The following is a 13,159-nucleotide window of genomic DNA, read 5'->3' on the forward strand; positions in this document are numbered from 1 at the left end:
TAAATGAGATAATATAATATATCCTTCCAGCTGGCTATTTGATTTGTCCTAAAGCAATTTAAATGGAGTATATGATTGACTAAGAATATCACGATTCCCACGCTTAATACATCCAATTTTATTTGCAGTTTTATCAACAGGAATTTCAATATTTTCCGAACCTAATAGTTTAATACTCTCATAAAATAAGTTCTCAATATCAAGCCCCACACAGATGTGACCTCTTTTCTTTCAAAGAATATAGACAAATTAAATCACTTTTTTATATCAGAGAAAATTTTTTGGACAAATTTAAACTCCCATAAGATTGTAATATTAAATATTCTTTTATATACTTTAAACAACAATTAATAGTAGTCTCAGAATCACCAAGTAATATTTCCAAAAATAACATTAGATTAGTGATTTATTAATTTGAGGTCAAGCAAAGGCTTTGTATCCACGTCTTCCGCACGGATCCCCGGAGGTTGATTCCCAGTCGAAACTATAGACTAAATTTGTGGGACAAACTAAAAAGAAAATGCGATAAATATTATGGGGGTAGGGGGTAGTACTGTTGTTTACTATTGCTTTTAGATATGAAAATTAGGGCAAATCATCTTCGTCTACTTTGCCTTGTTTGCGTATCAAACTTCTGATTGCATTTTGCAATTTGTTCATAGTGTTGGTACCAATGAAGAGGCGCTATTCACGTGATTTTGAGCGCCACGAACTTATGTGCTTACAATTTCACCTTCTTATCTAATTTCCCTATTTCTTCTTTTGTAAATACATAGCTTATAGTATATTGATTATATAAAAATACTGAAATTTCAATTGAAACAACGAAAGCTAAGTAATTGAAATAAACTAAAAATTTTCATAATTGAAATGTGGAAAACTATATGATAAAACATAAACCAAATTAAAAAGTAAATTATATAGGAGAACAGGTGTATTTATAAAATAAAAATAATAAATATAAATAAAAAATATTATTTTTTGAATCATCAAGAATGAAAACAATCACGTTGGGCCTTAATTAGCCAACAAAATTAACAGGTTTTAACATATATTTCACCAAATTAAATATACCACTGACCAGCAAATTCGCACTAATTGCAGCTTCGCATTAACAATAAATATATTAAATATATAGCATAATATTTTTTAAACCATAACTCACATGATCGACTAAAATTAATTACTATAACAAACGGGTCGACATGCACATGCTAGATCTGGGTCCAATTGGACATAAAGACAAAACTTTGATCCGAATCCACTGGGATTCGTTGGATCCAAATTTTGATGAATAAATTTGTATCTTAAACCTATTACTTAATAATGGTAGGAGAATCATCTTCTTAACTAAGACGGTTTCTTCCAAATTTTAAAGTATAAATTTGGATCTTCATTACTTAAACCCATAACTTTCTGCGCCTCATACTTAAATTTGAAAAATACAAAGGAGTAGGACCGTAACAAAAAAAAAATTTTGGGATGTGCAATAAATTAAAAAAATACTCTCTGTCCACCATTTAAAGAGTCATTTTGACTCGGCACGAGTTTTAAAAAATTGTTTGACTCTGTGAAGAAAAGTAAAGTGAGTAAGAGAGTGGAATGTGAGGCTCATTTAAAGTATTAGTTTTATATTTGATTGTGAGTGTAAAAAAGTTGGTGGGATGTGAGATCCACATACTAAAAGTAGAATAAAGTAAATGGTTCTATAAATCGTGGACAAACAAAAAATGGCAAAAGGGTTCTTTAAATCGTGGACGGAGGGAGTAAATGAAAAGATTAACATTACTCGAAACTAAACAGCATAACTTTTAGGCACGACACGAAGCATGTTTTTCTTCTTCATGGCGAGTCCAGGCAAAGGCTCCGTATCCACGTCTTCCTCACGGATCCCTGGAGGCAATTCCCAGTCGAAACTATAGACTAGATTCGCAACCGCTAGCTCCACATTCAAAAGTCCCATGCCCATTCCAGGGCACATTCTTCGCCCCGATCCAAATGGAAGAAACTCAAAATCTCTCACTTTGCCATCAATACCACCACTATTCAAGAACCTCTCAGGCACAAACTCATCAGGATTCTCCCAAGAATTAGGATCTCTTGCAATTGTAAATGCATTTACAAAAACAGTTGTTTTTGGTTGAATTTGGAATCCATCTAGATTGCATCTCTCTATTGTTTCTCTTGGTATAAGAAGTGGACCAGGAGGGTGCAATCTCATGCTTTCATTTAATACAGCTTTTAGATATGGGAGTTTGGGCAATTCGTCTTCATCTACTTTGCCCTTTTTTCCTATCAAACTTCTGATTTCATTTTGCAATTTTTTCATAGTGTTGGGGGATTTCATTAGAGCTGTCATCGTCCAAACAATTGCGGCTGAACTTGTTTCTGCCCCTCCTACAAATATATCCTACCAGGACATAAAACAAAATTAAGTTTACACTATTTAAATATTGGTTTCCAATATAAGGTTAAGTTTTGAATTTAATGTAGAAAGTTGATGTAATAAAATGAATAACATTAACTAGCAAAAATTTGTGCAAATGACAGCTTGCACATAAACAAATAAACAGCATCTACATATAACAAGATTTTATTTTAAAACCATAGATAACATTGCTACTACTGTAAGAAACGTGTCCACTTGCACATGCCAGGGCCAGGTCAAACGGGATCCGAATTTAAGTATTTTATAGTCTTAATTCAATTTGGATTCAAAGGCATCCTAGATGACATTGTATTGAGCCACCTATATTATTCGACAAGTAAAGCATGAATCAATTTCGCCTGAATAATTATATACAACCAAAGAAGTACTTCCTCTATCCCTTAAATTTTGTCACATTTTTTATTTTATTCAGTCCCACAAAATTTGTTATATTTCACTTTTCACTATTTTTGGTAGTGGATTTCATATTCCACTAACTCATTCCAACTCACATTTTATTATAAAACTAATATATAAAAATAGAACTCACTATCTACTAACTTTCCAACTCACTTTCCATTACATTTGTTAAAATCCATGCCCGATCAAAGTCTGACAAAATTTAAGGATAGAGGAGAGTACATGATTTTTAAGATCAGATTTTATGTTTGTGGAAATATCCGAAAATACAACAAAAGTTCAATGCACTCCTATCAATACTACTCCCTCCGTTTGTTCGTGAAATGTTAACCAGTTTTACCATTTCGGTCTGTCCGCGAAATGTTATCCACTTTGCTTTTTTACCTTTTTGGTAAATGAACCCCACTTTCGACTAACTTATTAGTCTTATTACACTCACATTCTACTGCAAAAATAATATATAAATATGAGACCTACATTCTACTAATTTTTCCACTTACTTTTCTTCACATTTCTTAAAACTCGTGTCAAGTCAAACTTGGACAACATTCCGTGGACGGAGGGAGTATTATATTCTATAAATGCACATATTTAAAAAACATAAACTAAACAAAAAAATAACAAAGAGATCATACCAGTAGCATAGCTTTGATGTGATCCCATCCAACATCAACAGAATTCATCTTTTGCTCCAATTTGAGATCAATCAACAAATCAAGAATGTCACCACCTTCCTCCGCCGCCGTCTCCTCCCTTCTCCGGACGAGATGCTCGTCGATCAGCTCCTGATAAAACGCATCCATATCCCGGCACGTCTCCTCGAGCTTCGTCAGCATCCCCGTGAGCCGGTCCACCCACCCAAAGGCCGGAAAGTAATCGGAAACATACAGCGCCGCGGCCACGGCCTGCACATCTTCTAGAAGCTCGTAGAACCTTCCAGAACATTCCTTCCCAAACGCAACTCTGCATATCAAATTGCATCCAAAACTCACAACCATTTCATTCAAGTTCACGGCCTCCCGAGCGTGGGAGAAGCTCCAAATCTTCGAGATCATTTTGGAGATCTCGTCTTCCCGGATGGGGCGGTAGGATTGGATGCGCTTCGGGCTTAGGAGGTGAATGGATGTGATCTTTCTCATCTCCTTCCAGTAGTCGTTGTATGGAGAGAAGATGATGTCGGAGTTGTTGTAGGAGAGTTTTTGCTGGCCTAAGGATTTTGGTCTGCCGCAGAAGGATGAATCTTGATTTTTGAGGACTTCTTTGGCTAGTTTTGGGGAGGAGACTACTAGGAGAGGGGTGGGGCCGAGTTTCATGTGAAGGATGGGACCATATGTTTGGGAGAGTTTGTGAAGGTAGAGGTGGAGGTTGGTTGCGGCCGCGAGGTGGTGGAGGTTTCCGATCAGCGGGAGTGGCCGCGGCCCGGGTGGGAGGGGGGATTTTTGTGGTTTTAGGGTTTTGTGGAGGAGGTATGAGATGAGGATTATTGGGAGTAATAGGAGCATCATTTTGAATGAATTGTGCCATTGTGGTGTGACGAATGTGGAAGAATTAGGTTGTGATAGATAGTTAGAAAGTTTAGGTGTATGGAGAGAATGAGATTGTGGATGGGGGCTCTATTTAGTGCAGATAGTGATCGATTCCCAGTGACGAAAACTAGCCTATCAATTCTCAGGCCTTGTCAACATCCCGGTTCCATGACATAAAATTAATTTTTCAAAGATTATCAATTTATTTAGAGCGATCATCAGAAACTTGCAAATATATATCTTTCTCAGCGAAAGTAAAGGTACAAACATTCAAAATAAAGTTGTACTACATACTATTTCGCAACTTATTCGATAAAACACATAAGCTCTTCAACTCGACAGATCTAAAACGATCTTACAATTTCATTTTATTTTTATTAATAACCATATCACACTACAAATTCTTTTAAGTAAACTTGTACCCCGGTTTCTCAACTAGAATAAAATTACTCGAAACTAAACAGCATAACTTTTAGGCACGATACAAAGCGCGGTTTTCTTCTTAACGGCGAGTCCAGGCAAAGGCACCATATCCACATCATCCTCACGGATCCCGGGAGGCAATTCCCAGTCGAAACTATAGACTAGATTTGCAACCGCGAGCTCCACATTCAGAAGTCCCATGCCCATTCCAGGGCACATTCTTCGCCCCGATCCAAACGGAATAAACTCAAAATCTTTCCCTTTGCTATCAATACCACTATTCAAGAACCTCTCAGGCACAAACTCATTGGGATTGACCCAATAATCCGGATCTCTTGCAATTGTAAATGCATTCACAAAAACAGTTGTTTTTGGTTGGATTTGAAATCCATCAAGATTGCATTTTTCTATAGTTTCTCTTGGTACCAGCAGTGGACCAGAAGAGTACAATCTCATGCTTTCATTTACTACTGCTTTTAGATATGGGAGTTTGGGCAAATCATCTTCATCTACTTTGCCTTTTTTTCCTATCAAACTTCTGATTTCATTTTGTAACTTGTTCATAATGCTGGGTGATTTCACTAGAGCTGCCATCGTCCAAATAATTGTGGCTGAACCTGTTTCTGCTCCGGCTACAAATATATCCTACAAGGAGATAAAACAAAACTAAGTTGATGTAATAACATTACCTTGATGTAATAAAATGAATATAACATTAACTAGCAGATTTGTACTAGTGACAGCTTGCACATAAACAAATAAACAATATAGATATAACAAGATATTATTTTTAAACCTAACTAACATGAGTAGTATAATTAAATTACTGTTATAATATAAGAATGGGTCCACTTGCACATGCTACGGCCAGGTCAAATGGGACTTACAAATAAGAATTTTGATCTGAATTCAAATATTTTATAGTCCAAGGGATTCGTTGGATCAAAGGGCTTGCCAAAATGACATTTTACTGAGCCATCCAAGTTAGTCGACAAGTCAAGGATGAATCAATTTCGCCAGAGTAATAATAATAAAATAAATCCAAAGTTTATGAATTTTAAGACCAGAATTTATGTTAGAAATCCAAAAATTATATTGGACAAAAGTAAGTTTATGATTTTTAAGGCCAGAATTTATGTTGGAAAAATCTAAAAATTGGACAAAAATTTGTATCACTCCTTTCAATTAACTAAAGAGACATATAGGAATATAATCAAATGGAAACTCTAAATATTATACAAACTCCAAACTATAATCTGGACCGTTAAAAAATATCAACCGATGATAAAATAGTAACAACGAAAAATGTTCAACAGTGATACTGTGTTGACATTTTTTATTGCTACTATTTTATCATCTATTAATATTTTCTAACGATCCAAATCATATTTTGGAGTTTGTACAATATTTAGAGTTTGCATTTTATCAGTTCATATTCTATAATGCCCATATTTTAAAAAAAGATAAACACAACCAAAATTGAGCAATAAGATCATACCAGCAACATAGCTTTGACGTGATCCCATCCAAAATCAACAGAATTTATCTTTTGCTCCAATTTGAGATCAATCAACAAATCAAGAATGTCACCACCTTCCTCCGCCGCCGTCTCCTCCCTTCTCCGGCCAAGATGCTCATCGATCAGCTCCTGATAAAACGTATCCATATCCCGGCACGTGACCTCGAGCTTTGTCAGCATCCCGGTGAGCCGGTCAACCCATCCGAAGGCCGGAAAGTAATCCGAAACATAGAATGCAGCCGCCACGGCCTGCACATCTTCTAGAAGCTCGTAGAACCTTCCAGAACATTCCTTCCCGAAGGCAACTCTGCATATCAAATTGCAGCCGAAACTCACAAGCGTCTCGCTCAAGTTCACGGCCTCCCGGTCGTGGGAGAAGCTCCGGATCTTCGAGATCATTTTAGAGATCTCGTCTTCCCGGATGGGGCGGTAGGATTGGACGCGCTTCGGGCTTAGGAGGTGAATGGATGTGATTTTTCTCATCTCTTTCCAGTAGTCGTTGTATGGAGAGAAGATGATGTCGGAGTTGTTGTAGGAGAGTTTTTGTTGGCCTAACGATTTTGGTCTGCTGCAAAAGGATGAATCTTGATTTTTGAGGACTTGTTCGGCTAGTTTAGGGGAGGAGACTACTAGGAGAGGGGTGCGGCCGAGTTTCATGTGGATGATGGGGCCGTATTTTTGGGAGAGTTTGTGGAGGTAGAAGTGGAGGTTCGTGGCGGTGGCGAGTTGGTGGAGGTTTCCGATCAACGGGAGTGGTGGCGGGCCGGGTGGGAGAGGGGATTTGGGTGGTTTTAGGGTTTTGTGGAGGAGGTATGAGATGAGGATTATTGGGAGGGTTATTGAGAGTAATAGGAGTATCATTGTGTGATGAATGTGGAAGAATTAGGTTGTGATTGATAGTTTAAAAGTGTAGGGTATGGAGAGAATGAGATTGTGGATGGGTACTCTATTTATTTAGTTTTAGTAGGAGTATTAGGATACATAGTTGTGTGGACAAGTGGATCATGATTGTCAACGATAAATTAAAAAATAATGTCACATTAAAATGGAAGTGTGTGCAAAATAGAAAAGAATTAGATTCGAGAAACAATACTCATGAACATTGAAAAAGGAAATGATGTGCCAACATCTCGCGACACCTCTCAGAACAAATTAGCCTCGTGTGTAGCTTCGTGTTCGAGACGAGGATCACATCAGGAAATCAACACGAGAAATGGAAGTGAACTTTTAACTCCAAAGGATTTCAAGGTGATGTAGTCGATTTGGTCAGTAAATTTCACATCTATTATCTAACACATACATTTAAGCACGAATATAACGCTAACATAAAAATTATTTATGCAGTTTGATTCTATGTATCTATGTCTAAGGAGATACCAATGAATAAATTTCACTATATATATATGAACATATAATAAAGTATACATAAGGTACCAAATAGTACTAATCATGAATATACATGGGGACTAAAGTACATCAGATTCCATATATATGACATTTCAACCCCCAATCCAATTTTAATTTGATGTATGGTCAACTTCTTTTTGTTGACACAAGTGTGGCTTGACTATACACTCAATCAAACATGTGGCACGCCAATTGGCTTTTTTATATTACAGTCATTTGTCTTCAAATCAATTAAATTATACGATTGATAAAAAAATATACCACGATATCCACGCATAATAAAACAAATCAAATATATGTAATTTTATCGACCAAAATTTGAATAGTTTGCTATATAAAAGGTTTAATAATCATATAAAATATGTAACTTTGTTTTGTAAGATCATCGAGCCCGACTTATGACGTGACCTCTTTATTTTTCAACTAATAGAAACAAATTTTAAAGTACAGTTGTCCACAAGAATACCATGGATATTAATTAGATTAAATCTAATGTTTGGTGAGATGAAATAAGTCCAAATATATTGTACTTTGTAAATCCAATCATAGAGATTGACGTGTCATCTATGATTGGTCAACGATGTTGGGTCTAAGTACTCTTCTACAAGAGGGCTAAGCCAAAAGCTCACCCACGCGGCTTACTTTTACAAGTAATTGAGATCAAGAACGAACTCTTCAATTACAACACAATACTCCTAACTATTACAAAGTAACATGCAATCTTCAGTCACTTGTTTCCGAAACACCTTGGAAACCCTAGACCCTGCACACTAAGTAAAGGAGTTAGTAAAATCACGAGAGATCCTCTTGGATCTAAGAAAGAAAACTAAGAAAAACACTTAGTGGAACACAAGCAATCGGCTCAGACACCGCCGATAGCACCAAGCTATTCAACCAGAATCAAGATCCAAGGAGAACACCGAAGATCAGACACCCAGACAACGTTACACGGCTGATCTAGCCACACCGCCTCCTCTAACACCGGATCTACCACTGATTCACCGTTGAAACTAGGTTTCCCTTGTTCTAGTCACTAATCGTCGCCTTTTTCCGTCGCCACCACCAGAAACCAAAACGGTTACTGCAACCGATGCCGTCACTGATCAACACTCATCAAGACCGAGGGTTTGATCAGAAGAAGTCATCGGAGAGTCACCGGAGAACGGAGAAAAGAGAAGAGAGAAGATTGAAAACAATCGCCGTTGTGAGAGTGAGAGAGAGAATGAGAGTGTGAAGTGAGAAACACAAACCGCCACACTTGACACATAACCCAGGAAACCCTGGATCCAACGGCCAGCATCAAGGATCCGGGTGAGCTGCGACGTGGCTAGATCTCGGCCATTGATCTCAGGTCTCGGTCAAAGCAGGCCATAAGTATTGGGCCAACAATTAATTCCAATTGGGCTCAAATAATAATCAGGCCCAACAGAATAAATGTCCAATAATCTTCACATTTTCCACCTTGGACTTTTATTCCAGGAAACCAACCACTGAGTGCTATCGGTTGAGGTGAATTTCATCATAGCCCTCAAGGCACTTTACCCTTTGACATAAGAGATTGTTCCCTAAGTCATTAGACAAGTACCAAGAAAAGATTTGCCTTTGAACAACATAGGCTGAGCCCACTTAGTTCATAAAGGACTTTCATTGCCTTAGCCACCAGAGGGCCCCTAAAGAGCTGACCCATTAGGCTTAAGGTCTTATGTGTTCCCCAAATGCAATGCATGTCCTACCCAAAATCAAAGTGTAAGTGCTTTATGCATGACAACAGCTTTTCATTGGATAAACACTTTGTGCCCATGTCAGCTGGATTGGGATCAGTGTGTATTTTATTCAAAGAGACTTCCCCTTTTTTCCACCACATTCCTCTGTAATGGCAATATATTCAGATTCAGTTGTTGATAAGGCCACAATGTGTTGGAGTTGACTCTTCCAACTAATGCATGATTTGCACACCGTAAAAGCATAAGAGGTAGTGGATTTCCTCTTGTCTCTGTCATTTGCATAGTTGGAGTCAACATAACCTATCAAGTCAACACTGTCAGTACACTTAGAATAACACAAGCCATATTTTGCAGTATGCTTCAAGTATCTGAGAAGCCATTTCAGAGCTTCCCAATGCACATGACCTACTCAAGCAAGAGACAGCATAGGCAATATCAAGTCTTATACTGACCATCAAATACATCACAGATCCTATGGCATTAACATAAGGCACTTTCTTCATTTCAAATATATCAGAAGCATTTGTACGACATTGGTCTTTACTCAACACAAAATGGGCAACCAGGGGAACAGAAGTAGGTTTAGCATACAACATATTAAACTTGGCAAGAATTTTCTGCATATAAGGTTCTTGATGAAGAATCAAAACAGAATTTTTTCTATCTCTAAAGATATTAATTCCTAAGATCTTCTTAGCATCACCAAGATCTTTCATATCAAAATTATCACACAAGGCAGATTGCACTAGCTTAATAGCACTCAAGCTAGGACCCATAATGAGCATGTCATCAACATATAACAGAAGAAACATAGGATCTTTACGCAAATTTTTCACATATAAGCAAGCATCAAAGGTACTTCTCACAAAACCTAAGTCATGCATGCAATTATTGAACCTAATGTTCCACTGTCTTGGGGATTGTTTTAAACCATATAGGGCCTTTTTAAGTAAGCAAACATGATCAGGAAGCTTAGGATCAACAAATCCTTCAGGTTGTTTCATGTAAATTGGCTTATCCAAATCACCATGTAAGAAGACAGTTTTTACATCCATTTACTTCATTTCCCGATTAAAGAAGGCACACAAGGCAAGCATTAATCTGACTGTAGTAAACTTAACCACATGAGCAAAAATTTCTGTATAGTCAACCCCCTCTTGTTGAGTAAAATCCTTTGCAACCAATCTAGCCTTATACCTAAGGCCATCAATTTCTTCTTTGAGCTTAAAGAGCCACCTACATTCAACAATAGAAGCACCAGCAGGAAGGAGAACAAGAATTCAAGTATGGTTAATCCACAATGAGTTCATTTCATCAAGCATGGCTTTAAGATATTAATGAAATTATTTACGTAAGAATTCCATTTATAAATATACTCTCTCATAATCAAACCACACAAAGTTGAGGATAAAAATTGAATATTTGATTTGCATCAAATACACCCAAACTTGAGTCATTGCTCGTCCCAAGCAAAATATATCAAAAGAATAATTGGGTTGCTCACATATATGCGTGTGTTGTGTGTTGTGTGTCGTGTGTTACGTGAGTTTCCGGTGGATCACGATAACTTAAAGAAAAGAAATTAGGCAAAACTTATTATTTCATAAATTGGGAAAAAGAATAACAAGGCCTATTAGATATATCCCAAATAATTCGTAGTAACTAATATTCAGGATTAAAACAATAAAACTAGTGAGGCACCAAGTCTCCATAATAATATATATTATATTATTAATTGTAATCATTTGGCGGCGTTTATTTAAACTCCCACGCCTTATTGTTTAGCCAAAATCATTTTAAGAAATACCTTAAAATAGTGACAGTTACAGAAATTAGAAGCTATAATTTAAATTTGCACTGGTGAGACACTTCCTAGTCGAACTTCATTTCATTGCAATATAGTGACCCTATAAACTAAAAATCCAAACCTTGCCTAAATCCTAAACCCTTAACTTTAAATTATACTCATCATGACCAACAAATGAGCCAAATATCAATAAAATTTTCCCTCCGTCCCAGTTCAATTTTACTTTGTTGATCACTTATTCTATTTTGGGGGTTTTAGATCTGTATTCGATATCTTACACTGGGTCGGCCTACTTGATAATCCTTGCTGATAGTAGAGGTTTTTTTTTACCTGAATCTTGGTTCTAAATCTGTTTATATGCCCATATCAAGAAAGTGCTTTACAATAGGGCTATGTGAATGGTAAAAAAAAAAACAATCTTGCACTATATTACATATAGAATTAATCGTACAACGTTAAATTTCTTTATCGGTAAAATAGATACACTCGTGTCTTCTATAAAATATTCTAGAATCAATTTTCAAACTTTAAATGAATCCATGAATATGATTATATAATTCAATTGAGGTCATTTTTAAAGAATTGTTCCACAAAAACGATTTATAATTTGAGATCAAATTTAAAAGAATAATAGATTTTTTATTGGAGCCAAAGTATGTACTATATTACATGTAGAATTAAACGTACATTGTTAAATTTCTTTATCGATAAAGTATGAATATGATTATATAATTCAATTGAGATCATTTCTAAAGAATCGGTCCAAAAAAACAATTTATAATGTGCCAGCATGCCCCGACGAACTCTGGCCATATGTTGGTAGGAAAGTCCTCACATTAGATGAAGGCTTTGGCTTTTATGAAGGTTAGCCAATGCTGTTCGTGGACCAGCTCGAAATTTGGGAGAAACTGAAATTCCATCAGATCCAAAGCAGCTCTCAATGAATAAAGTTGCTGACATTTTTTTTTTAGTAAAATGAATAAATTTGATGGTGATAGTGCGATCATTGGTTCTTTTTCAGTTGGAATTAATGAGCTTGGGAAGATTCTTTTGACAAGAATCCATGAACTATCTTCAACAGACAAGGGTAACACAGTTGAAGATTTCTACTTTGCTGAAAAGTTGGTTGTGGTTGAAGTACAACCACCATCAGTTGTGTCGACTAAAGGTTCGGCAAGTGATTCTAAAATCGTTTGGTGTCCGCGAAGGAGAAGGCTATAAAGTCGAACAGCAAACCATTGCGTCAGTGTAAAAAATATGAGAATTAGGTCACCATGACTCTAGGAACTGTGGCCGACAAAAGGGAAAATAAAATTGTTAGTTCATTTTTTCATTACCAGGTTACAGTCTTATACATTGTATATTGCAGTATTAGATGGCCATATTGTAGTCCTATAGATTTTATATTGCAGTATTAGTATCGCCAATATTGCAGTCTTAATGTAACAATTGCAAACCACACTATTTGTTTCAATCTATTATTTCCAGAAGGATTAATTATTAATTTTATACTATTCTTTCCAATTTGTCTTCCATTTCAGTAATAATGGTAACTTCAATCCTTTTTAATTATAAATTTTTACATTATCATATTGTTGTGTTGTTCAATGAATGTTGCAGTTTTGTTCAATGAATGTTGCAGTACAAGGCTATATGAATTGCAGCACACCTTATAACAATATTCTCTATAATGTTAAGACACATTCTTTACCTATATTTAATCTCAAGCATGCAAGCATTTTATAATTAACTGAAATCAAAACAACTACAGAGAAAAAGTCATCAAATTAAGTCACCCACATTGTCTACACCAAAACAAAACTACAAAACTACATGTGGAGTTCATCACACATCTAAGATCTCATTCATGTTCAAAAGAGCCAAGAGTTCATTCATTGTTTATGG

General features: G+C 36.2%; 2 protein-coding genes across 2 annotated transcripts; both read right to left on the reverse strand.

Moving 5' to 3' along the window:
* Nucleotides 1-1,783: 1,783 nt before the first annotated feature.
* LOC125202772 (6,7,8-trihydroxycoumarin synthase-like) lies at nucleotides 1,784-4,371 on the reverse strand. Its single transcript, XM_048101236.2, has 2 exons — nucleotides 3,484-4,371; nucleotides 1,784-2,410 (listed from the first exon to the last, which is right to left on the reverse strand). The coding sequence occupies exons 1-2, from the start codon at nucleotides 4,351-4,353 to the stop codon at nucleotides 1,796-1,798; spliced, it is 1,485 nt and encodes a 494-aa protein (XP_047957193.2). The 5' UTR covers nucleotides 4,354-4,371; the 3' UTR covers nucleotides 1,784-1,795.
* Nucleotides 4,372-4,714: 343 nt separating this feature from the next.
* Nucleotides 4,715-7,213, reverse strand: LOC125219523 (6,7,8-trihydroxycoumarin synthase-like). The gene is made up of 2 exons (XM_048121527.2): nucleotides 6,296-7,213; nucleotides 4,715-5,442 (listed from the first exon to the last, which is right to left on the reverse strand). Exons 1-2 carry the CDS (start codon nucleotides 7,175-7,177, stop codon nucleotides 4,831-4,833), a joined length of 1,494 nt encoding a protein of 497 aa, XP_047977484.2. The 5' UTR covers nucleotides 7,178-7,213; the 3' UTR covers nucleotides 4,715-4,830.
* Nucleotides 7,214-13,159: the final 5,946 nt, after the last annotated feature.

The sequence above is a fragment of the Salvia hispanica genome, chromosome 2 (genome assembly GCF_029641045.1).
Source record: "Salvia hispanica isolate PSC_SH4W2 chromosome 2, Shi_PSC_v1, whole genome shotgun sequence".
In the NCBI taxonomy this organism is placed as follows: domain Eukaryota; kingdom Viridiplantae; phylum Streptophyta; class Magnoliopsida; order Lamiales; family Lamiaceae; genus Salvia; species Salvia hispanica.